This window comes from Xenopus laevis, chromosome 5S (genome assembly GCF_017654675.1).
Source record: "Xenopus laevis strain J_2021 chromosome 5S, Xenopus_laevis_v10.1, whole genome shotgun sequence".
NCBI lineage: Eukaryota > Metazoa > Chordata > Amphibia > Anura > Pipidae > Xenopus > Xenopus laevis.
In genome coordinates this window covers 44,304,051-44,329,468 of record NC_054380.1, presented here as the reverse complement: position 1 = coordinate 44,329,468, position 25,418 = coordinate 44,304,051, and the positions used below count along the sequence as shown (strand labels likewise).

Here is a 25,418-nt window from a genome sequence, read left to right as displayed (position 1 = left end):
CTACACAAACTTCAGAAACACAATGGTCTCCCCTTACAATTTAAACACACAGGGATTCGCCCAGCTTCACCTGCTGTTGAGTGTCTGATTCTTTTGTTCTCATGCATATTGGAGAGGTGCCGACCTCTCTTCCAGACACCGAGCTTAGAAATTGGAGAGGCTGGGGAATCAGGAATCTCTGTTGGAACCCTCTTATAACTCGACACAATGGTCCCCCTTTATGAATCAGCATTTAGAGACGATATCACGACACCTAATGGTCTGCCGTTATGAAACAAAATTCAGAGATGCAATGGTCCCCTCTTTCAACTCGACATTCAGAGACACAATGGCCATTCAGAGCCATTCAGAGACGTAGTGGTCCCCGCCCAAAACTTGACATTCAGAAACGCAATGGTCCCCACTTATGACTTGGCATTGGTCCAACCGTACAACATGAAATTCAGAGTTGTAGTGGTCCCCCTTACGACTTGACATTCTGATACGAAATTATGAGTTGTCTGTGTCCCCCTTTATGACACGAAAATCATACAGAGATGCAATATTCCGCCCTTTTGACTCGACATTCGGAGATGCAATGGTTCTCCCTAACAACTCAACATTCAGGAGGTTATCAAAATCCAAATTTTTCTTATGTTTTAAATAAAAAAACTCAGACCAAACTATAATCCATTATTTACCCTTATTTATCATTAAAAAACATGAAAAAACGAATAGGGAAAAAAGGCAACTTTTTTGGAGTGTCACACAAACAAAATCTGAATTTTTTGATTTGACCCTGGAAAAGTCAGAATTTTTTTGTTAAATCAGCGGAAAAGCCCAAAATGTAAAAAAAAATATCCCCACAAACAACATGCCAGATTTTTATTTCTATCTTTCTGTATTTTTTGAGAGAAGGGCCCAAAAGCACTACCTTGCCATGGATCCCATTTAGCCTTGATTTGGCTCTGACTGCTACATCATAGCTTCTCAGAAATTAACTGCTTTCTTCAGCCTCTGAAGTTATTTCCCGAGTACCGTTTTCTTCAAGATGAGTCATTGTAAACATTACTTTCTGTGTGTGTGCATCTTCCCGCTTAGTCTGCACTGCAATCCCAAGTTAAGTTAAGGTATAAGTGCACCTTGAGTGGGCGAAATCTGGAAGATCCGATCATGGGCCTAGGGTTGCCACCTGACCAGAAACTGTAAAAAATGTTGTCCCTCTTTTTAATTCCAAAATGTTGGGAGATATGATATCAGGCTGATCTGATCATGGGCCTAGGGTTGCCACCTGGCTGGTATTTTACCAGCCTGACCAGTAACGATAAAAATGTTGCTTTATGCCAATGTTATAGGGAAAAAACCATAAAAATATAGGAAGGCCGGTATTTTCTTACAGAAAAGGTGGCAACCCTACATGGACCCTAGGGCCCAACAATCGGATCACAACACAAAGGGAATGCAGGAACAGTATCATCAAACCAATGTGGTCCTCGATCAGACTTGGCCTGTCAGCAGTTTTTATCGGCCCATGAATGCCCAACTTTATACAGAATGTGCTTCTCAATGGAAAACGTGCTGCCTGTACATTGACAAAGTATATGTGGACATATAGATGTGTGCACACTAGAACTTAGAATTCTGCAACTTTAATGCTGGGGGACGGGTGTAGACACAGTGACAGATTGTTGAGAAAACAAACTAATTTTTATTCACTCTTTCAAATGAACATCATTTATTTACAGGGGCTTCTTGTCCAAGGCCCTTGCAGTGGTTCCTTCTACTGCAACACTAGAGGGCTTTAGGTCCCTTAGGATCGAAACTAGTTCACTGCCAAATGTAAAATATATTTCCTATCCACTGCATAGATGGTCATTTCTGAGGATAGGAATTTGCCACTACCCACAAACTATACATCCATTTCCTGTATTGCAAGTGTCACTACGTCAGAGCCAACAGGAGGGTGGGAGAGGCTACCATATCGGCGTACCGTAGCCATAAAGATTCACGAATCCCACCCACCCATCCATAACCAGCAGCCCCTCCGTGAGCTCTGATTGGGTGTCCATGTTGCGCTCGACCTTTACCCTATGACCTGCGATGTTGGCTGTTTCCTGTTCGCTGGCCTTGTTGCAGTCCGCTAGTCTGTGGCAAAGAAGAGGAGGGAGTAGGAGGGATTAGCGCTGCAGGCAAGGGGAGAGCCGCTGTGTGGAGGAGGAGGAACTAGTATGAGCCAGTGTATATAGAACTGCAGGCTTGACAAAATCATCTCCTTGGTTGAACTGCTTATTTATTGAATTATTCTATCGCCTGACCGGTAAGAAAGAAACAATGAGAAGGAAATCTAGAATCCTGCTGTGTTTCGCCTTTCTCTGGCTGCTGGGCATTGCCTATTACATGTACTCTGGAACCAATGGGAGCAACCGAAAGGTAATTGCCTCGAACAGTTCATTACTTTAACTGGAGGGCAAAGGAAACAGTCACATGACACATGGGGGGTTGGTAAAGTTTGGCTGTTGCTGGAACAGCATAAAACAGGTGCCTTACTGCAAAGTGGAATAAAATGTAGTCTAGAATGTTCTATTGCTACCCTGTGTTTATCCTAATTAATTATACATGCTTTATACACCTGTATATTTGCTTTGCTAGGTGGAGATTTGTAATCGTTTGCCGTTTATCATGTTCATTCAATCAGAAGTGCAAGATACACAAAAAAATTGATCTTTTTTTTAACCTGTTGAATTAGCTGGAATCTAAATATGTCACAGAGAAAAGATTTTAAGACTTCATTGTAGCAATGCAGCCAGCTGTGGCAAGTATAATGGCTGGAATACATTCCAACTACTTTTTTCAGTTTAAAATAGTATGCCGAACGTGAAGCCTTTTTTTAGTTTAATTTAATTTTACTAAGATGTCCGTTTACGATTCCTCTTTCCACCCTGTTGTGTCCCAAAAGCAGATTACTAAAGGTCTTCATTTCACTGCCCCTCCATGTGAACTGTTTTGTCCCATGAGATGCATGTTTGGGTCCATCCAGAACATGGGTCCCCAACCTTTTTTACCCATGAGCCACAGTCAAATGTAAAAAAGAATTGGGGGAGCAACACAATCATGAGGAAAGTTCCTAGGATACAAAAAAAGGCATGTGATTGGCTATTTGGTAGCCCATTTCTGGACTAGCAGCCTACAGGAGGTTCTGTTTGGCAGTACACCTAGTTTTTATGCAACCAAAACTTGCCTCCAAACTAGGAATTCAAGAATAAGCATCTGCTTTTAGGCCACTGCAAGCAACATCCAAGGGGTTGGTGAGCAACTTGTTGCTCATGAGCCGCTGGTTGGAGATCACTGATCTAGAATATGCCTTGTAGTTTTTCCACTTTGATGCACTGAAAGTATATGATTATTTTCTGTTCAAAGAGATGAGGTTGTGAGATAAATATAAAAGAATTATTATTTTCAGGTGCTGCAATGATGTTGTTTTACAGTGAGCAGTGATGCTGTGGTGGAATGTTCTCCTTAGGGTGAAGACACACACAGACAGAGCTACTAGTAGCAGCTACTTGTTACGACTACAAAATAGACAATGAAAAAGTGAGGCAATTCTCTATTCTTTATGGAAGGGAATTTTGTAGCTACTTGTACTCCATGGGACATATTTATCAAGGGTCGAAGTTAAAGAAACTTCGAACTTCGAAATCAAAAAGACCACCCGAATAGAGGTAGAGGGTTTTTGGGGGTCGAAGTGGTCCGTACTTCAAATCATATGATCGAAGGAATAGCGCCTTCAATCTACTTCGATTCGAAGTTTTGGGGGAAAAACTTCGATCTCTCAAACTCCACCAATTGCCTCCATATAGGTTCTAGGAGGTCCTCCATAGGCTAAAACAGCACTTCAGCAGCTTTTAGGTGGCGAATGGTTGAAGTTGAAATTTTAAAGAGACCTTACATGATAAATTTCGAATTTCGAAGTCTTTTTCAACTTCGAATCGGAGTTGGACTATTCGATGGTCGAAGTTCCCAAAAATTACTTCGAAATTCAACGTTTTTTTACTTCTGCCCCCATTTGTCCTCCCCCTTAAAGGACCAGTAACGTCAAACATTTTTACAACAAAATTCGCTAGAATACAACGAAAAAAAACCGTCAACACAAATTAAAATTTAAAATAGCAAAGCCTTTATTAAGAAATAACTTACAGAAACTCCACTTCCTGTCCTCTTCAGAAACTGCGAAAAGGCGACCATCCATCCTGCAGCGCTAAATTTCTTCTCCTGGCTATTCACTGACAGTGCCCGATCGCCTTCTCCAGCTCTTCTTCATCCTCCTTCATCCAGCAGCAGTAGGAAGGCGATGTCTCCAAACCCCGCTCCTCCGCTCCAGGGAATGCAGCCCTGACTGCCGACCCACCGACTGTGTGGGTTGTCGGAAAGAAGCAGTGACGCATCCGGATCTGTGGCAGCTTTACCTTGGAGTGCGGTGCTTCCCAGCTGTGCTGCTGCTGCCATTGCTGCTATAGAGGAGCCCTGAGATCGTGGATGGAGCAGACTGTGCGGGTTGTCGGCAAGAAGCAGAGGCGCATCTGGAGCAACAACTCCGGTTCCTCCGCATCGGTACAGCTCTGAGCCGGCAGCGATCACAACTAGAGCAGGGGGCAGCCCGCGGAGCCTTGGATGCGTTTGGAGACATCGCCTTCCTACTGCTGCTGGATGAAGGAGGATGAAGAAGAGCTGGAGAAGGCGATCGGGCACTGTCAGTGAATAGCCAGGAGAAGAAATCGAGCGCTGCAGGATGGATGGTCGCCTTTTCGCCGTTTCTGAAGAGGACAGGAAGTGGAGTTTCTGTAAGTTATTTCTTAATAAAGGCTTTGCTATTTTAAATTTTAATTTGTGTTGACGTTTTTTTTTCGTTGTATTCTAATGAATTTTGTTGTAAAAATTTTTGACGTTACTGGTCCTTTAAGGTGTTGTATACCATAACACATTTAATGAGTTGCATAATTGTTAATGAGTAACATAACAAATATAAAAATAAAATAACAAGTTGAAAGTTACTGCTATGAATAATTACAGTACAGCGCTGCTCCGGGCATGTCTGATTGCAGTATTAGAGTACTGCGCTCAGGGATGATGATCTTTGTTTTCATGCGATTATTTTATTATGCACAGGAGCGATAATTTATCTTTGCCAAGAAAAACTATTATTTCTATATAAATGTTTCCCAAAAGTGTAAGTTGATTTGAAAAGTTTGTTATTTATTTAATTTTTTATCCCTTAGTTAGTTGTATGTAGCTGCTACATGATATAATTGTCTTAAAGGGGTTTTTGACTTTCCAGTTTTTCCAATTGTTCGCCATAAACAAAGACTTTTTTTCAATTGCTTTTCATTTATTTTTTAACGGTTTCCCAAAAGTTTAATGTTGCTGTCTCTAGTGTTACAGTCTGGCAGCTCAGTGATCCAGGAGCAGTCTGAACTTTTGCAATTTGCATGTATCAACTTTCTCAGTAGTATCTGTGGAATATTAGCAACTATTGTATCAATTCTAAAAGCTGCCTTTAATGAAACTCGGGGATTCTGCTCAGCAGGGCTAAATATAATAAATGTATCAACTAAATGTTTCAATTTAGAACAGGTAAAGAGTCAGCGACCCCCATCCCAGTGCTGCTCAAGTAAGTGGAAAATGAAACTGTACACTTCAGTATTAGAGAAACGGTCACAAAAAGAAAATAGAATGTAATTGGGAAATTACTGATGAACACTCTGAAACCAACTAAAGTAAAAAAAGGTTTTGATGGTGAACCACCCATTTAACAGGGAATACGCATGATTTTGTAATGCTTCTTTAATCATTCTTTGTGTCTAATCTTCAGAGTTTTCCACAATTCCTACCCATGATCTCACTTGTGAATAGTTAATGGGAAATCCAATTAGCAAGCACATGAATAACAGTGCTTTACATAAGCTTTTTTTTTTTTAAAGAAAGCTAATGCAACAAATGTACAGTTTTTCCACTGATAACCTATTCCATCAAATCAGGTTTGTTATTAGATTTATCTCGCTGAGGCACACGCGTGAACAAAGCCTTGTACATATTGCACTGAAAGCTACAGCAAGCAGATGCTTGTTCATGTAGCTGTTCTATTTAAGGCTTTATATGTAGATCTCAAGCAAATGCAGACCATTTTTGGAATGTCAGCAATTATGTATGAATGTGCAGAGCTTCATATCCATTCACCTATGTGACTTTGAAGCTAAAGATACTCACAGTTGCTGAACCACCATATGGGTGATTAATTCTCCCCCACACTGTATCTTAAGGACTAATTATACAAAACGAGACAGTATGGCAAGATTTCACCTAGGACAAATATGCACAGGGATAGCTAATCCTTAGCATACTTCATTTCTTCCCTTCACACTAAGCCAATGAATTCAGTTTTGTGGCAGGATCTGTTTTAGGGCATAATCCTGCTCATTAAAAATACAAGGGGAGATTTATGACATAATGTTCTTCTGTGGATTGTTCACCCGTAGAAAGTACAAGTGATGACTGGAGTCCCCAGTGATGAATCCAGTCTGCTGGAGGGCTACAGTGCAGGACATGCGTTTGGGCCCTCTTTAGTGGTCAGTAATTCGAAAACACAATAATGGTTTATCTTCGGGCATAGAATGCCTCCTGAAGTACCTGGACCCTAGTGCCACTGCTCTGGTCACACTAGATAGATAAATCCTTGCCCAATATTTGGGGAGCCCATGTTTGAGTGCAGAAAGTGGTTTAAAAAAATGATAATATAATGTAATGTTGCCCTGCACTGGTAAAACTGGTGTCTATAGCAGGGGTACGCAACCCACGGCTCTGGAGCCTCATGCGGCTCTTCATCCAGCTTGCTGCGGCTCGGTCTTGACACGTAGTCTATACAGCCCTTGCACCTGCTGGCGGCTGCTTGAGTTTGCCACAGCGGTAACCAAAAGGTTAGCTTATCGCGGTCGCACACTCAGGAAGCTGCCAGCAGGTGCGAGGGCTATACGAGGGCTATATAGACATCCCAGGAGTGACAGGCAAGACCAGGGATCCCCAACCTTTTGAACCTGTGAGCAAAATTCAGAAGTAAATGGAGTTGGGGAGCAACACTAGCATGAAAAATGTTCTTGGGGTGCCAAATATGTGCTGTGATTGGTAGCCCCTATGTGGATTGTCAACCTACATTGAGGCTCTGTTTAGCATTACATCTGGTCTTTATACAATTAAAACTTGCCTCCAAGCACGGAATTAAAAAATAAGCTCCTGCTTTGAGGCCACTGGGAGCAACATCTAAGGAGCTGGAGAGCAACATGTTGCTCACGAGCTACTGGTTGGGGATCACTGGGCAAGACCAAGCCGCAGCAAGATGATGCTCTTACCACAGCCACACACTCAAGACAAGAGAGGGATGATCAGCCTGGAGCTTCAGAAACAGAAGTCACATTAAACAGATGAAAAGAATAGCATTTAATAGGGCTATTCAGTGTTAAATTTATTTCAAAGTAGGCCTACACATACACACTGCACTTTTGTTTGTTGTATTCTGTTGTTGTAACAGTTAAAATTAAAAAAAGGTTAAAACTTTTAAAAGTTTATAAGCTGTGTTATGTTTTGCGGCTCCAGACTATTTTTCTTTAGTGGAAGAGGGGTAAAATGGCTCTTTTGATAGTAAAGGTTGCTGACCCCTGGTCTATAGAAACAAGCTGCTGTGTAGCTGTGGGGGTAGCCATTCAAAGCTGAAAAAAGAAAAAAATTCACCGGATACACAACAAATAACAGATAAGCTCTGTAGTATACTATGAGATTTTTCAGAATTTATCTGTTATCCCCTGTCTATCCTGTGCTTGAACGGCTGACCCCAGGAGCGCGCGAATGAGGAGGCTATATGCATAATTGAATAGGGTATTTATACTTCTGTTAAACTTACAACGCATCAGAATCCCCTTGACAAAGGCGTGCAGAAACGTTGGGGCTATTCTAATTTTTGGTAGGTGTATCTGCTCCTTGTCGTCCTTTTTTGCCTTGCATATATGTGGTTGGTATGTATATATGCTTTACTAAACTGTTTGCTTTCATGCAGTTTTGACTTAACATTGATGTGATATATAAATAAATATATATATATATATATATATATATATATATATATATATATATATATATATATATATATATATATATATATATATATATATATATACATTTTTTTTTTTTTTTTTTTTTACACATGCCACTATTGCTTTGAATGTTTTTTTTGTAAGTGTGCGAACCTGATTTCATAAAGTGTCGTAATTTTAGTTACTCTATGTGGGGGTAACTTTTGGTTTTCGCACCTTACACTTCTTTCTGCTAAATATTTCTTTGATTAGTGTGTCCTCCTCTTATCTAAATCCCAGTACATTATATTGTCATGCCTTTAAAACACTTTCATTTTATGTCATTAAGACTGCATATATTGCCCTCAAAATGCTTTAACCACCGGCTCTTGGTAAGTTGGGAGAAAGCAGGCACACAGAAGGAGAGCATCAGTAAAGAGCTTTGTAACTTTGCAATTGCTGAGCTTTTGCACAAAGGTGTTTCCTTAGCAACTTAAATTCAGGAAAACCACTCACTATTTTTTAAGCTTGATTGTCCTAATTAAGCCAGTGTTTTAGCCAATTCTTGCATAACACAGTTGTTGTGAAGATGGTGGTGAAATGTAACCATTTTGCTCAAAGCTCTGTTACTATCTTTCATTGTTTTTAATTGTTTGTACAAGTATGGGACCTGTTATCCAGAATGCTCGGGAACTGGGATTTTCCAGATAAAGGAACTTTACCTAATTTGGATCTTTATACCTTAAGTCTACTAGAAAATCATGTAAACATTAAATAAACCCAATAAGTTGGTTTTACTTCTAATAAGGATTAATTATATCTTAGTTGGGATCAAGCACAAGGTACTGTTTTATTATCACAGTGAAAATGGAAATTTTTAAAGGAAAACTATACTCCCAAAATGAACACTTAAGCAACAGTTCATATCTTATTAAGTGGCATATTAAAGAATCTTGCCAAACTGGAATATATATTTAAGTAAATATTGCCCTTTTACATCTCTTGCCTTGAGCCACCATTTCATGATGGTCTCTGTGCTGCCTCAGAGATCACCTGACCAGAAATACTTCAACTCTAACTGTAACAGGAAGAAGTGTGGAAGCAAAAGATAAAACTCTGTCTGTTAATTGGCTCGTGACCTAACATGTATGGTTTGTTGGTTTGTTTGTGAGTACAGGGAATCCTACGATCCCAGGGGGCGGCCCTTATTTTTTAAAATGGCAATTTTCTATTTATGATTACCCAATGGCACATACTACTAGAAAAGTATATTATTATGAAAATGGTTTATTTACATGAAGCAGGGTTTTACATATGAGCTGTTTTATGCAATATCTTTTTATAGAGACCTACACTGTTTGGGGGGTATAGTTTTCCTTTGGATTAAATGTATAAAATGGAGTCTATGGGAGATGGCCATTCCATAATTCAGAGTTTTCTGGTTAACTGGTTTCCGGACAATGGATCCCATACCTGTATACAGAATACCCAGCTTCAGCAAATCATTTTGTGATGATTGAACCATCATAAAGGCCTGAATGAATTATATTATTGCTAAGAGATTTTCAACATCTGTTACATTGTGCCTTGTAATTTGCATTGTTTAATTTGCTTTAAAGGGAAAATATACCTGCCTTTTGACTTGAGCTCATTCTGTTGGCCTTATGTAGAAAAGGTGCATAAACACTAGAAATACATTTTATTTTTTTTTACACATACATGACATACTTGATTCCACAGATTCAGGGCCACTATTAGAAATCATGGGGCCCTGTACAAAAAATTTTTCGGTGGTCAGGGCCCCCTGAAAGTTAAGAAGAATGTTGGTGCCAGGGCCCTCTTACAAGTTAAAAAAACATTGGGGCCCCAGAGAATATTTAAAAAAAACAAAACAAAAAAAAAAACATTGGTGGCAGGGTCCTATAGAGTATTGAAATTATACATTAGTGGCTAGGGGTTTAAAAAAAAATAAAAAAAACCAGTAGAACTAAACTCGTGGCTTTGGAAGAGGCGGCATGGCTTTGGCGCCGTCAGGGCGGGCCCTGCTATTTTTAAAAGTGCATCACAGCCGGGCCCCCTTTTAGGCCCTGGCCCGGTACAGGAGTACCTCATGTGCTTCCCTGAAGGTGGCCCTGCACAGATTAAATGAAAACCATGATTGTTCACAAAGTGTTTATGTACCTTTTCTACATGAGCCTAATTGTAAAAGCTCACGTCGGAAAGGGAAGAGGTTATATTTTTCCTTTAAATAATAAAGGGAAAGAAGCCAATATGTGTTTAAAATACATTTTGACAGTAATATTGCATTTAATGAACATTTCATACCTGTGTTGATATTTTGTCTTTACTCACAAGGGTGTATATTCCCCATTTGCAATAGGGAAGGGATATTTAACAGCTCTCTTTTCATTTGTTATAGATTCGTTTATATAAAGATTTACTGATGTATTTTTTACTCTTGCATTCACCCATTGATAAGTATGCTCTTAAATTTCCAATATAAGTGAACCGATCCCTGTGAAATGTCCTTATATTGTGAACTGTGGCATGCTCTACTTTGATACATTTTCTCCAGTTCTTCCCTATAGACTAAATGTGCTTTAAAGCTATATATGTTTTGTTTAGCCTTTTTATATATGGTGAAACTGTACCCTTTGGTTAAAATATATGGTCATTAAAGAGTCAATGTCCATGTAAGGCACAAGTTCACAGATCATTGAATTTACTTTCTCGTTTTTACAATGACTGTACATTATTTTTCATGATAAACTATTTTTTGAAAAAATATAAGATTATGTATACATTGGTGTTTTTTAACCTTCCTATTAGAGTACCCAGAATAATTCTGGGAGCCAACTTTGTGATCAAAAAAGTAATAGGGCTCACAAATAGAGAGGCCACATAGTATGGTGGCTCAGGCATTCATAGTCAGATTTTTTTGTAGTCATTTTTATTACAGTTTAAGATTTATAAGAAAGTAGGAAAACAAGCAGAAAAAAAAGATTCAAATATTTATCTTGCTTCCATGGTTGACATTTTTTTAAAATCCGATCAGCAAAATTAAACTTCTTTAAATTTTTGTTACAGGAAGACTGGAATGAAATTAATGCAGTTAAAAAAAGAGATCCCCACAACACCAATGGAGAAGAACAGAATATGGAAACCTTACCTCCAGGTAGTGTTTTTTATTTGTTAAAAATAAAAAACATATTGTATAAAATATATGCACTTAACGTTATACATACATAGCACTCACTATAAAGTGCATAAGAGATAAAGCTGCCAAAACATAGAGTATGGCGGTACAAAGTAAGGGCCTGCGGGTTTCTTAGGGGCGGGATAGATTTGGGTGCGGATCATAGTTTTTGTGATAATTACTCCATTAAAAATGTCCTAAACTAATTTCTCCATCTATTAGTCAAACTATTGCATATCTCAATAAATGGTGTTACAATGTGTGTGGATACCAGGCATTGTTTATCCTGATTTTCAGACCATATTGACAAATTGCAGTTAATGTACATGGTTGTCTAATGGCCCTACAATAGTAGTAGTGACCTTTTTGGTCAGAGATAAATAATCTGGCTCACAGTCTTTCTCCTTCTGTAGTAAGCTGAAGTTATTCTTACTTTCTGTCTTCAGTTTTTTTTTTTTCTTAAAATGTGTTATTTTTTTTTTTTTTATATTTATACCATTGACGTCACCTTACTTCCTTGTCACCTGATTTTCTGTAACTCCGTAGTGCTTATAGCCCTGGATATTAAAACTGTTCTTTTAGTACTACACCAGCTCCAGGATTCTCTTTGGAATTGAGCCGTATCCTTAAACGTAACTTTGTAATTTTAAAGCTCAGAATTGAGGCAGTTTATACAGTTTTCTCAAATTTAATATGCAGTTGAGGATTCATTATTTGATTGAATCCAGAGGTTATAAATTTTGAGCATCCCTAGCAGAAACACTAGTGAGCAATTTCAGGCTGAAAAAGCCAGTCCCCATGTGCTACGCATGTATGTAGCATACAAATGCCTGTACAGGTATGGGATACCTTATCTGGAAACATGTTTTCCAGAAAGCTCCGAATTACGGAAATACCATCTCCCATAGACTCTGTTTTATCCAAATAATCGAAATTTAAAAATGATTTTTTTTTTACGTAAAAATAAAACTGCACCTTGTACTTGTTTCAAACCAAGATATAATGAATCCTTACAGGTAGCAGGGTTTATTTAATGTTTACAAGTTTTTGTAGTATACTTAAAGTATGAATATCCAAATTACAGAAAGATCTGTTATTGGGAAATCCCCAGGTCCAGGGCATTCTGGATAACAGGTCCCATATCTGTACTTGGACCTTGTTTACAGTTTGGAAACTGAAACCTTCGTTCCTATGGCTAAAGGTTTAATCAGTTGGATAATATAATCAATAATATTTGTGATGTGCAGGTGAGGAAAAATTCATCCCGCACCGTTGTACCTGACCCTAACCCACAAAATTGTAGGATCCACACCTTACCCTGTACCCATATTTTCTTGCTCTGTATGCTACTTTTGTGCACGCCTATGGTTCCAAGACAGGAAATCTTTGGCAGCAGAGGTGTCAATTCTAAACCGCACCAAACCGTAACCTGCAATGGATGGCCAAATTTCAACATGAACCTGCCTAACCTGAGGTAAACCCATGGGTACTGGTGCTTTTTGGTTCAACCTGCATATGACTAGAACTGAGATGTTAAACAAACCAATCATCAGATAATAAATATTTACTGACTGCACTTAGGTCTTTGGTAGCAGTAAGAATTTCTGAACTATTCTTGCAACAGGGCTTGGCATTATTATCAGAAAAACGCTGAGAAAAAAACACTTCTGAAACCTTGAATAGTCAGAAGTTATTAAAGGAAAAAAACGTGAAGTCACCAGAAAAAAAACTTTTCTTAAATTTTTTTTTATAAATGTTTTTTATTAGCACCAACAGAAAAAATACAATACAGATTGAAACATGCCATACAGTCCTGGATGGGATTACATATTAAAATTGGAGTAGGTCTGCAAACTTTCATCGACCCACCCCAATGGTTAGGGTCACACAGTAATCAGCAAAACCCCCTAGACATTGGAAAAGTTATACTTCCCAAACCCCCCCCCCAGAGTTACTCCCAGTGCCACCCAAGACTGCATCAAATAGAGACAAACCAGAGCCTTTTATAGATATTCTCCTATATTTCACTTCCTATCACTAAAGGATTTCTCCCCGCCAACTCTTCTGCCATATACCAGTTGGTGAGCCGAAATACATATGAGATTTCTCGTTGTCGTCTAGGAGATAATGTTTGCACATATTTTGCCCAAGTAGCAAAAAAGGTTGCAAACTGACGTACTCTATTAAGAGTAGCTTCCAACCAATCCATATGATAAGCAAAATCAAGTTTAGTAAGCATCATTTCAAGTGATGGGGGCAGACTTGATATCCAACAGGGAAGTATGGTTTTTCTACTAACTGCCGAAACAATATTTGCTAATTTCTTATCTGCTTTTGAAATTTTTGTGGTATCTCCAAAAATTGCCCAAAGAGGTGTAGGATGTATCTGAATATGTAACGTGGATTTACAATAGGATAAATAGGATATGACCGTGTCCCAAAACTGTTGAATCAAAGAACAGAACCGTAGTGGTAAATGTCTGCTTTTAGGACCCAACACCTTGGGGAGGTGTCAGAGACGGACCAGCCCACTTTTTTACGCAGCTCAGGAGAGAAGTAGCCCCTATGTTATATATTTAGAAACATAATATGGAAGTGACTAGACTTAAGGAGTGATAGAGATTTAAAATGTAAAGTAAATCATTTTTCTTGAGTCAGGTCTGGAATTTGAAGTAGCCATTTTCCCAGACCTCTCTCAAAATTCTTATCCAGTAGTGGGACTTTTAAAATATTATTAAGAAGAGAGGTGGAAGGTTGTGTAGTAGCCAAACTAAATAAGCAGTCAATCGGGTTATCTAGTACCTGTGATGGAATAATGCGAATCACTGTGTGGGCATAATGCCTAGCTTGTAGATATGAGAAGAGAGCCCAAGTTATTGAGGGATATTGTTCTTTAAGATCTGAGAGGGAGTACAGATTGGCAGGAGTAAGCATTAAATGTCTCACCTGTGTAAGCCCCTGCCCAAGCAAGGTTGCCAATGTAAGCATTCAGAAAATGTGGGTTGCTAATGAAAGGAAAAAAAGGGTGATATTAATGGTGAGATAGATAGTCTGGGCCTGCTACACGCCAGGCTCTGATTTTTGTGTACAATAATGGGTTGTCCTTTACCTCAGATGGAAGTTGTCTCTCTTCTGAATGCAAGAGAAAAGCCAAAGAAATGTTTGGTGTGAGGGCCTGGTCTAGTAAAGGCATTGTGTAAAGTTCCTTGTTATTAACCCAGTCTGTTGCATACAGATTGCAAGCCAGGTTATATGTCTGTATGTCTGGGAGATTTATCCCTCCTTGACACCTCAACTGTTGAAGTTTCTTCCTACTGATCCGAGGATGTTTACCATCCCAAATAAATTGACCAAGTGCTTTATTTAGCCTTGCTAGATCTCTGCAGTTCAAAAGCAATGGAAGCATTTGCAATCAGTAAAGCAAACGAGGAAACCATATCATCTTGATTAAGTGACATTTTCCCAAGTAATTTACAGGTAATTTTTACCATGCGTTAAGTTCCTGAATCAATTTGTACAGGAGTCCAATTTAAATTATATAGAGCGTGGATTTGCCAAGGGATTTGGATTCCCAAACATTTTACTGCCTCTGTGGCCAACTTGAAAGGAAAAGGACCACACCATGTATTTTTTTAGATTAAGGATTGAGAGGCATAGCAATTGTCTTGGTCAGATTGACTTGGAATCCTGCTCCCTGCCAAAAGATTCAATGCTAGTTAAAAGGAAAGGGATGGATTCTGATGGGTTGGTCGTAAGTAGCAAAATGTCATCTGCGAAGGCATTCAGTTTGAAGTGGTAGGTACCAATTTGTATCCCCTGGAAAGCTGATGAGGCAGTTAATATATGCAAAAAGGGCTCAAGTGCCAGGTTAAATAATAATGGGGAGAGGGGGCACCCCTCTCTGGTACCTCATGCAAGAAGGAATGGAGAAGAGAGATGTCCATTTTCATAAAGTTTAGCTTGAGAGGGACGATACAGCATTGAAATGGCTTTTATAAATAAATGTCCAAAATGTCTAAATTTAACTAATATAATCAAGTGGGAGTGACATATGCGATCAAATGCCTTATCAGCATCTAAATTAACAATTAATGTTTGGGACTTTTGCTTCTCAGAATCGGTTATTATTGCTGATAGCGTAGTGCGTATTGCCTTTACAGACTGTCTGTTATTTGTGAAACCTAACTGCTCTGTATTATAAGTTCTGATAATATGTTTTGTAGTCTATAGGCCAAGAGTTTCGTAAATATTTTGTAATCATGATTAAGCAATGATATGGGCCTATAGGACTCGACCTGATCCGCTTGCCTGTCTTTTTTGAGAAGACTTCACTTAATCCATCCCAAAACTCACCAGATTGTAAAATATGTTGATTATAGAGAATGTAGGATTGGGGTTAGTGCTTCTCAAAGAATTTTATAATATTTGCTCGAAAGACCATCTGGACCTGCTGCTTTGTTCCCAGCGAGAAACTTAATTGTGTCACTTATTTCCTGTTCTGTTAAAGGGGCATTAAGTATATCTCTCTGTGATTGTGACAATTTAGGTAGGTTTGCTGATCGGAGATATTCCACTCCCTCCGACATTGAATCCATGGGTGCCTGGTACAATGTCTGAAAGTATAAGCAAAATTCCTGGAGAATGTCTACCGAGGTGTGTTTAGGTCCCACCATAGTTTTGATCATGGGGATATATTGTGTACCTTTTGCCTTTCGCACCAAGTCGATATTTCCCCTATTTCCCCATCGATAGAATCTATTTCTCCTGTAATCTAAGTTGCTCTTTGCTCTGTGAGTGTTTCAAGATCCTGTTTAGCTGTTATATATAATTTATGATCTATTTCAGCACCTGTGGCAAGATAATTTCGATATGCAGTAGTAAGGTTATTTTTAAGTACAATATATTTTTCTCTAAAAAGCTTGTTTAATCTGGCTGTATATGAGATATGTCCCCTCATGATCGCTTTTGAGGCTGACCAGAATAGGCTGATGTTCTCTAAGTGTTCTAAATTAGCATCAGCATAATCTGCCCATTTATTTTGTAAATATAATTGAAAATCATCTGAGTTGGCCAAAAATGCAGGAAAGGTCCATTGTCGCTTCCTAGGCTCTACCGAGTGCAGAGCAAGCACTGCAGAGATCAACGCATGATCAGATAGTGAGATGTTTTATATTTTGTCAGATGACAAACTGTCGGCAAGAGCATGGAAAAGCATAATGTAGTCTATATGAGAAAAAGATTTGTGTGGATTAGAGTAGAATGTATAATCTCTACCATCTGGATTCAATAAACACCAGCTATCTATCAACTCAAAATGTTGGCCAAAGCGTACCAGATCTGAAGAGCTAGCTGAGGGGGCAGGAGCACCTGTACAATCAAGAATTGGGTCCCATACAGTATTCATGTCCCCTGCTACAATAAGCGTTGAGGGACCCCATACTGTGAGTGAAGCAATAAGCTCTGTGAAAAAGGTAGAGGTGGCATTGTTAGGGAAAAAAAAACGTTTTCGCTAACCAGCCTGCACATTACCTTTTAACATTTTATTTTGATGATTATATTACAATTTCTGTGATTTTATTGCATTTTTAGCCATTTTATTGCATTTTCGGCTTCCTGTAGGTGTTGTTCACTTGTTTCTGTTTGTAAAACCTATTTGACCAAGCTTAAATATTCAAACTGTGATTCTGACGGCTGATTACACTAGCCTTTGTTAAAGCATTACCGGTACTTTTTATTTGTCCTGTAGATGTTATCTGTGTAAAAGTTAGTTTCTATATGCCTGGGGGATACAGGAACACTAGTATTTTGTGGCACTTGTTTGTAGATTCTGTCACGACTGTTTGTTCTCACCACAGAGCAAGATTAAGGTCTTTTGGAAGCCAATGCTTTCTGAGACTTTTTTTAATGATGACCTTCTAAAGGGCAACCCATCTGGATGTGTATACAGTTATTTAAAAGTTCTGCTGTACAAACCGGTATAATGCAGGTATAGGGCCTGTTATCCAGAATCTTAAGGGCCTGGGGTTATCTGGTCTTTTGGGAATTTGGATCTCCATAGGAGTCTGCTAAATAAAATCATTTAAACCTTAAATAAACCAAATAGGATTAGCTAGTATAGGTAAATCTAAAAACTTTAACTATATCTGGGATTATATCATTATAGCTGGGATCAATACAAGGTATTATTACAGATAAAAAGGAAATCAATTTTAAAAATTAATTATTTGATTAAAATTTAGTTTATGATAGATGTAATTCTGAGCTTTCTGAAAAACAGGCTTACTGGATAACCAATCCCATATCTGTACTTTCTACACAAAGAATTAAAAATGAAAATTAGATGACCACTACCATTTTCCCTTAAATGTTGGGAACCAATTCTATATGTACAGATAGAGGGGGAAAAAGAGCTTCTGTACTCACTGATATCAATGTATTTAGTGCTTAAAGCTACTAAAATGCCCACTCCTTTAAGCAAAACATCTATACATATGTTGCAACTTCTTTATTATTATAAACTATATTTATATATTATGTCCTTAGTATATTGATATGCGCAAGTGTAGAGTATCTGGCTTTGAATATTTTATTAAAAGAAACACTTTATATTTACATGTCTATAGATTTCAAAAAGTATTGGTTTTTTGTTTGTTTTTGTTTTAGGTAAAGTAAGATGGCAAGACTTTGATCAAGATGCTTATGTCGCAGCTACTATAGTAAGACCTGGCCAGGATGCCTATGCACGGAACAAGTTTAATCAAGTGGAAAGTGATAAACTCCTCATGGACAGAAGTGTTCCAGACACAAGGCATGAACAGTATGTATGCAAAAAATCTATTAACCTGCATGCTATTTATGTATATATACATATATTGTCAGTTAAATGTGACCCCATCCCTTTAAAATGGCATTCTTTGTATAATGCCTGCTTGGACTGGTATTTCATGGAGGTTGTATTTCATAAGCTTACTTTGTTACATTTGCAATAAGAGTTATCCATTTGATAAATATATCCCTAAAAAGCCATTACAAATGGATAGAGAGCAAGATGTATTTCACCTTTGATGCATTTGCCTTATCCCATTGATCGTAGGAATAAATAAAGATCTAATCTAGGAATGACAGAATCATTTTCATATTTTGTTATCCTGTGTATGTGATCATAGTAGTTCAGGCACACTATACGGTCGATTCCCTTTTATCTGCCTGCGCTTCATACCCATATGGAGAGTAGATGGTCGGCTCTTTGTAGCATCGGCCAGTGTGCAGCTACATGGTCTGTTTTTTTTTGTCCATAAAATACCAAATTGTGGCTCGTCACCGGAAAATTCACTCAGAGTAGCTGCAAACACGCCAACATGTGACGGTACATGAAGTAGGTGGGAACAGTAGAAATCCTGTTTTCCCCTGTCAAGTCTTATATTCTATTTTGATACATGTTGGCATATGTGAAGTCGACCAGAAAAAAGGGAAGCAAATATCATGACTTGCCATCAGCATCTTCCAAGATGACATGGCTCAGGTCTCGGGTTAAAGGACAACTAAAATAAAAAATAACAAAGCAATGTTTATGAATATTTTACTTGCCATAGTGTGACATGCGGCTCACTCCACACCAAAACATGGATATCAAGAGAAATGATCAACATCTGATTGTATAACACAGTGGGTTTAGTTTTTGCTTTTAGAAAGTTAAATATTTTAGGTTATATTAACATATACAGCCATAGAGTGTATATTGTACATAATATGTATATTTACACTCTAAAATGTTTTTCTTTTAAGATGTCGTAAAAAAACATGGAGAGTTGATTTACCAGCAACCAGTGTTGTTATCACATTTCATAATGAAGCCAGGTCTGCCTTACTGCGCACAATAATCAGGTAGGATGTTTTCAGTTGAAGATTTATGTCCAGTTGTTGTGTGCTTTTATGTTGCATAATGTATTACAATCTGTAATAATTCTCTAAATGGGGTTTTTTCACTAAGGCAATGTTACATTGCAGAATAGAGCACTATTCATTTTTATTTTCAAATTAAAATTGTATTGCAAACTTTTTCTTGTGTTTTGGCAATTTCTTTTTTTCCATTTATTTCAAGAAGTAAAACTGTCATAATTACAATATGTATGCTGTGGCATTTTCTCTGCTGGCAGAAAAACGCAGATGAAGAAAATGCCAATCCCCTCCTTGCCACTCCTTATTCTGTAGCACTGACAGGAGAAAAAAAGGGATTTTGGCTCAAAACTGCTTGTGTGCAGAGAAAAATCTACCTGTGGCATTAGCCATAATGTCTCAAATGTTAGATAACAGAAAAAAAGTGAAGTAAAAGTATCACCTCTACTTTACCAACAACACTGATCCCAGAAAGTTCTATAAGAGTATCAGCAGTGAAACAGGGGACATAGAAGGAATCTGGTCTAAATTTCTTTCTGTCCATAGTCTTGGAGTCCGACCCTTGCAGTACAGTTTGTGTCAGAGAGAGGTAACCACTCACCTTCAGATCTACTGCTGCAGACTGGAGGAAAATTTTTGTTTTAATACAGTTAGGCCCATAAATCTTTGGACAGAGACAAATTTTTTCTAATTTTGGTTCTGTACATTACCACAATGAATTTTAAATTAAACAACTCAGATGCAGTTGAACTGCAGACTTTCAGATTTAATTCAGTGGGTTGAAAAAAATGTGAGGAACTAAAGCCTTTAACACAATCACTTCATTTCAGGGGCTCAAAAGTAATTGGACCATTGACTCAAAGGCTATATCATTGGCAATTCCTTTAAGTCATTATCAATGAAGCAGATAAAAGCCTCGGAGTTGATTTGAGGGGAGGTGCTTGTATGTGGAAGATTTTGCTGTGAACAGACAACATGCGGTCAAAGGAGCTCTCCATGCAGTGAAGTGCATGTGAAACAAGCCATCCTTAAGCTGCAAAAAACAGAAAAAAACCATCCGAGAAATTACTTCAATATTAGGAGTGACAAAATCTACAGTTTGGTAAATCCTGAGAAATAAATCTCTGGTGAACTCAGCAACGCAAAAAGACCTGAACATCCATGGAAGACACCAGTGGTGGATGATTGCAGAATAATTTCCATAGTGAAGAGAACCCCCTTCACAACAGCCAAACGAGTGAACAACACTCTCCAGGAGGTAGGGGTATCGATATCCAAGTCTGCCATAAAGAGAAGACTGCATGAAAGTAAATACAGAGGGTGCACTGCAAGGTGCAAGCCACTCCTAAGCCTCAAGAATAGAAAGGCTACATTGGACTTTGCTAAAAAAAAAAAAAACATCTAAAAAAGCCAGCACAGTTCTGGAAAAACATTCTTTGGACAGATGAAACCAAGATCAACCTCTACCAGAATGATTGCAAGAAAAAAGTATGGAGAAGACGTGGAACAGCTCATGATCCAAAGCATACCACATCATCTGTAAAACGGCAGAAGCAGTGTGATGGCTTGGGCGTGCATGGCTGCCAGTGGCACTGGGACACTATTGTTTATCCATGATGTGACACAGGACGGAAGCAGCCAAATTAATTCTGAGGTGTTCAGAGACATAAGGTCTCCTCAAATCCAGCTAAATGCAGTCAAATTGATTGGAAAGGGGTTTCATAATGACCCAAAACATACAGCCAAAGCAACCCAGGAGTTTATTAAAGCAAAGAAGTGGAATATTCTTAAATGGCCAAGTCAGTCACTTAATCTGAACCAAATTGAGCTTGCATTTCACTTGTTGAAGACTAAACTTCGAACAGAAAGGCCCACAAACAAACTGCAACTGAAAGCCGCTGCAGTAAAGGCCTGGCAGAGCATTAAAAAGTAGGAAACCCAAAAGTAGGACATCTGAAAATGTCCATGAGTTAAAGACTTCAGGTTGTCATTGCCAGCAAATGGTTTTCAACCAAGTATTCGAAATTAACATTTTATTTTCAGCTTTTTAATTTGTCCAATTACTTTTGAGCCCCTGAAATGAAGTGATTGTGTTTTAATAAAAAGGCTTTAGTTCCTTACATTTTCATGCAAACTTTTTGTTCAACCCACTGAATTAAAGCTGAAAGTCTTGAGTTATTTAAAATTCATTGTGGTATTGTACAGAACCAAAATTAGAAAAGGTTGTCTGTCAAAGATTTATGGGCCTAACTGTATATGGGCAACCCCCCCCCCCCCAATCCAAGCTGTTGCCCCAGGCAAAGGCCCATAGATCCATATATGTAAATAAAACCCTGCCTTACTTTGCTAATAACATTGCACAAATACATATATTACCATATAATATATTCTATAATTGCCATTCAAGCCCCATGTTCTGCAAGCACCACAGATGTGAAACCTTTGCAACAGATGTGTCCTAATACAGGATACACTATTGACTAATCACTCTGCACCTAGGAAAGTTTGCTCAGATATAGCTTAATTAAACAAGACCAATTAAATACATATTTGTAAAAGAGAAAAGTATTTCAATAAAATAACGTATTAATTTATTTGCATGCCAAAATATTGTTGCCTGCCTTACAAACATAAACAAGGAAGAATGCAGATTTTTAAATAAGATACCATTTATATTAAACCTTGAATAGTAGAGTAATCTTGCAAACAAAATCTGTCTCCTCTTAGTTGCTTTAATCTGTCTATAAGGGGCTCCATTTTAGTAGGGGTGTGCTTCTGCAAAAAATAGCTGTGCAACAAAAAGGTTTCGCTGAGTGATTCAAGAATTTTATGTGTTTTGTGTTGCTGGTCCGAAGGTAAAATTGGTATCTTTTATTAATTTTTTTTTCAGTGTATTAAAAAAAAGCCCAGTGCACCTTGTCAAGGAAATTATACTTGTTGATGACTACAGTGATAGTGGTGAGTTTTACTGATTATCCGATGTATATAGGATAATGATAATAATTGAATCATGCTATTAATTTAATAATAAATGAGTTAATTTCACTGTAAAGTAATGCCTCAAATATTTCCGAAAGGCTGTCCTCAAACAAGTTTTTTTATGTGTTTGAAAACTATATTCAGGATTTCATGAATTTTATTTTATTTTTTTTAAATGGTAAAACACTTGCCGGGGCCGGTATTACAATTTACCGGCAATGTAGTTGCCGGTAAATTTGTAAAACCCATTTAAAAAAGCCCTTAGCCCGCCCCAATTCGCTCAGAACTGTTTTTTTTTTTTTTTCAGCCAATGTTGCTCTGCCCCCTTTTGCAGCACAGTATGTGGTCCCGCCCCCTTTGCATCATGGGCCGCCCCCCACCGGCCGGTTTTCGGATAAGGTGGCAACCCTAATATGGATGTATTTTTTTTGTTTGTTTTTTTTTTTTTTTTACCATGCTGCCTGTCCCATGTGACGTTGTAGCTTTGAATAACAAAAAATTAATCAATAAACAAACTCTCTTCTAGTAATTGTCCTAATTGTGCTCACTGGCTACGAAAGATCTGTCTCTGTATACCCTAGGTTTTTGAAACTCAATTTACTTCAAAATGTACAGGAACAAATTTACTGGAACTCATCGTTATACATTGAGGGGAGGGGGGGGGCAGGTGAACCATAATGAGCCCTTCAGTATAGCATCCAAAACAGAGAAGGGCAATTACATGATTAAAATGTATTTCTAAGTAGAATTAAGGTATGCTGATCCAAATTACAAGATATCCCCTTCTTCAGAAAACCACAGGTTGCAAGGATTTCAGATAATTGATCCTATATCCTATAGGTGAAAGTGAAGAAGCCTCCATTCCAGAATTAAATACCAGTACAGGTATGGAATCTATCATCAGTGAAGCTTTCCATAATTTGGATCATCGTACCTTAGGTCTATTAAAAAATGTTTTAACATTAAACAAACTCAATAGGATTGTTTTGCCACCAATATGGATTTCTGCAGCTTAGTTTGCATCAAGTACAAGGTACTGGTTTATTATTACAGAGAAAAAGGAAATACTCTTAAAAAAGGAGTTCCATATAAGTAATCCAATGCCTGCATTATAAAGTGTACAAGCAATACAATAGCAAAAAATTTTGTAATACAGCTTTATGCAAAGTGTGTATTTGCAAATTTGTCTGCAATAAAAATCTAGAAGAACCAGTATGATGCTGTTGTTGACAACTTACTTGGACATGCTGGCAGTTTTCTAAATGAATGTCTCAAAAGACTGACAAACTAGGATTTTACAAACACGATCAAAAATGTAGCCGAAAAACAGGTTTATTACTTCCAACGTTTCAGTTCTGTATCTGAACCTTTCCCTGATGAAAGTTCCGCCACGGAACTGAAACGTTGGAAGTAATAAACCTGTTTTTCGTGCTACATTTTTGATTGCGTTTGAGTGCTGCCATTTTGCATTTTGTATTACTATTATTTGGATTAGCACCCAGATGGAGATTTTGGCAAAAGGTGTGCTATATATATATATATATATATATATATATATATATATATATATATATATATATATATTGTGTGTGTGTAACCAACATCACTTTAATATTAGCAATATTAGCATCTTTTAAAGTGTATTCGGTAAGCTTGGAAATTTTTTTTACTGCAACACACTTGATTGCAGATTTTTAATTCTTTCATCTTGGGACACATTATTTGCCTAGATTACCTAAAAATTGTCTATGTTTTATAGCTGAAGATGGGGCTCTGCTTGAGAAGATTGAAAAAGTACGCGTACTTAGAAATGATAGACGAGAAGGTCAGTATAAGAGTAACTTGGTTTTGAGATAATTGAAGCAAAAATGTTTATCAAAGGTTGCATTTTGCAAGCTCCTCATGTCTCTTCAGAGTCAGCACTGGCCTGTAAGTTCATTCAGGCGCTGCCAGTAAAGAACTGGTTGGATCAGTAGATTGGAATGCCTTCTCTTTGGTGGAATAAACATTTTCTCTGTGACCATTGTAGCTTGTGCATACAATTTGCCCCAGAGCACTATCTACCATCTGAGCTCAATTGCACAGCTAAAGCAATAAGAAACTATAATAAGAGAATATTGAAAAATGACGAATGAGGAAGAACAAACAACTGTATAACAAACTGGTTATTTTATATTTAAGATGTGTGTTTTACTGTTAGACTTTGTTTAAGCAAAGCCCCTCCTTGTCTGTTTTGCTTAGTAACGTGTCCAATAATACATATTTGTGACCTGTCAAATGTCTTAAATAAAGAAACTACAGGTATTTTCAAAGAATATAATGCTTTTCTGCCAGTGATGCAGAATTTTGAGAAGTGCCTTTTTTATATATTCAGGTCATTTTCATTTGTCAATTTTACCAGTCCTTTCTAGTAAAATCCAATAGTTTTGTGTAGTACACTAAGTACAATTTATTTTATTTAGTTTTGTTCTAATAATTTGTATGAAAGAACATATGACAGAATATGTTCATAAAATTGTAGGCATTTCTATCTGTTCTAAATATTTTCTCTCTCTCCTTGTAGGTCTTATGCGTTCTCGTGTAAAGGGTGCAGATGCAGCACAGTCTAAAGTTCTTACGTTTTTGGACAGCCATTGTGAATGTAATGAACGTTGGTTGGAGCCTCTGTTAGAAAGGGTTGCTGAGGTAATTTGATTTTACAGAGAAATCAGAAACAAATGGTGACTTGTCTTTGCTTTTCTGCGTTTTCTGTAGGCTGCCAGTCCACATAGGGGCTACCAAATAGCCAATCACAGCCCTTATTTTGTACCACCCAGGAAAAATTTTTACGCTTGCGTTGCTCCCCAAATCTTATTGCATCTTGAGTGTTGCTCACGGGTAAAAAAAAAGTTGGGCACCCCCCCTGGTCTATTTAAAGCTTTAGCTTTTGGGCTCAGCCCCATTTTCGGGCCCCTTTTAGCTTACAAAAATGAATGATAAAATATATTTAACAATTATTGTTGTAATAGTCACTCAGGTGTAGTTTCAACAATATCTTGAACCAAATGTCAATTTTGCTGACTTTCCGGTTGCTTTATCCAACAATGCTTTGAATTCCCTTTGGGGGACAGCCCCTCATTGTGGCAACCTATAGCCTACAGTCATAGCCTTCAAATAAGCCTGTTATTTTCACATTTGTGGCTGAGCACAAGTGTAAGAATGCAGAATATGTAAGCTATATTTTTTTTTTTCCGCCATTTTTTTTTTTTTTTTGA

General features: G+C 37.8%; 1 protein-coding gene across 1 annotated transcript in view; it reads left to right on the top strand.

The window, feature by feature from the left end:
- The first annotated feature begins 1,962 nt into the window (after positions 1-1,962).
- galnt2.S (polypeptide N-acetylgalactosaminyltransferase 2 S homeolog) overlaps positions 1,963-25,418 on the top strand; it is a 45,593-nt gene continuing 22,137 nt past the window's right edge. Inside the window, exons 1-7 of the mRNA XM_018265270.2 lie at positions 1,963-2,409; positions 11,181-11,268; positions 17,953-18,106; positions 19,075-19,173; positions 22,076-22,143; positions 23,924-23,989; positions 24,728-24,849. Of these exons, the coding sequence (XP_018120759.1) occupies positions 2,311-2,409; positions 11,181-11,268; positions 17,953-18,106; positions 19,075-19,173; positions 22,076-22,143; positions 23,924-23,989; positions 24,728-24,849 (696 nt within the window). The 5' untranslated portion in view covers positions 1,963-2,310. The remainder of the gene's footprint in view (positions 2,410-11,180; positions 11,269-17,952; positions 18,107-19,074; positions 19,174-22,075; positions 22,144-23,923; positions 23,990-24,727; positions 24,850-25,418) is intronic.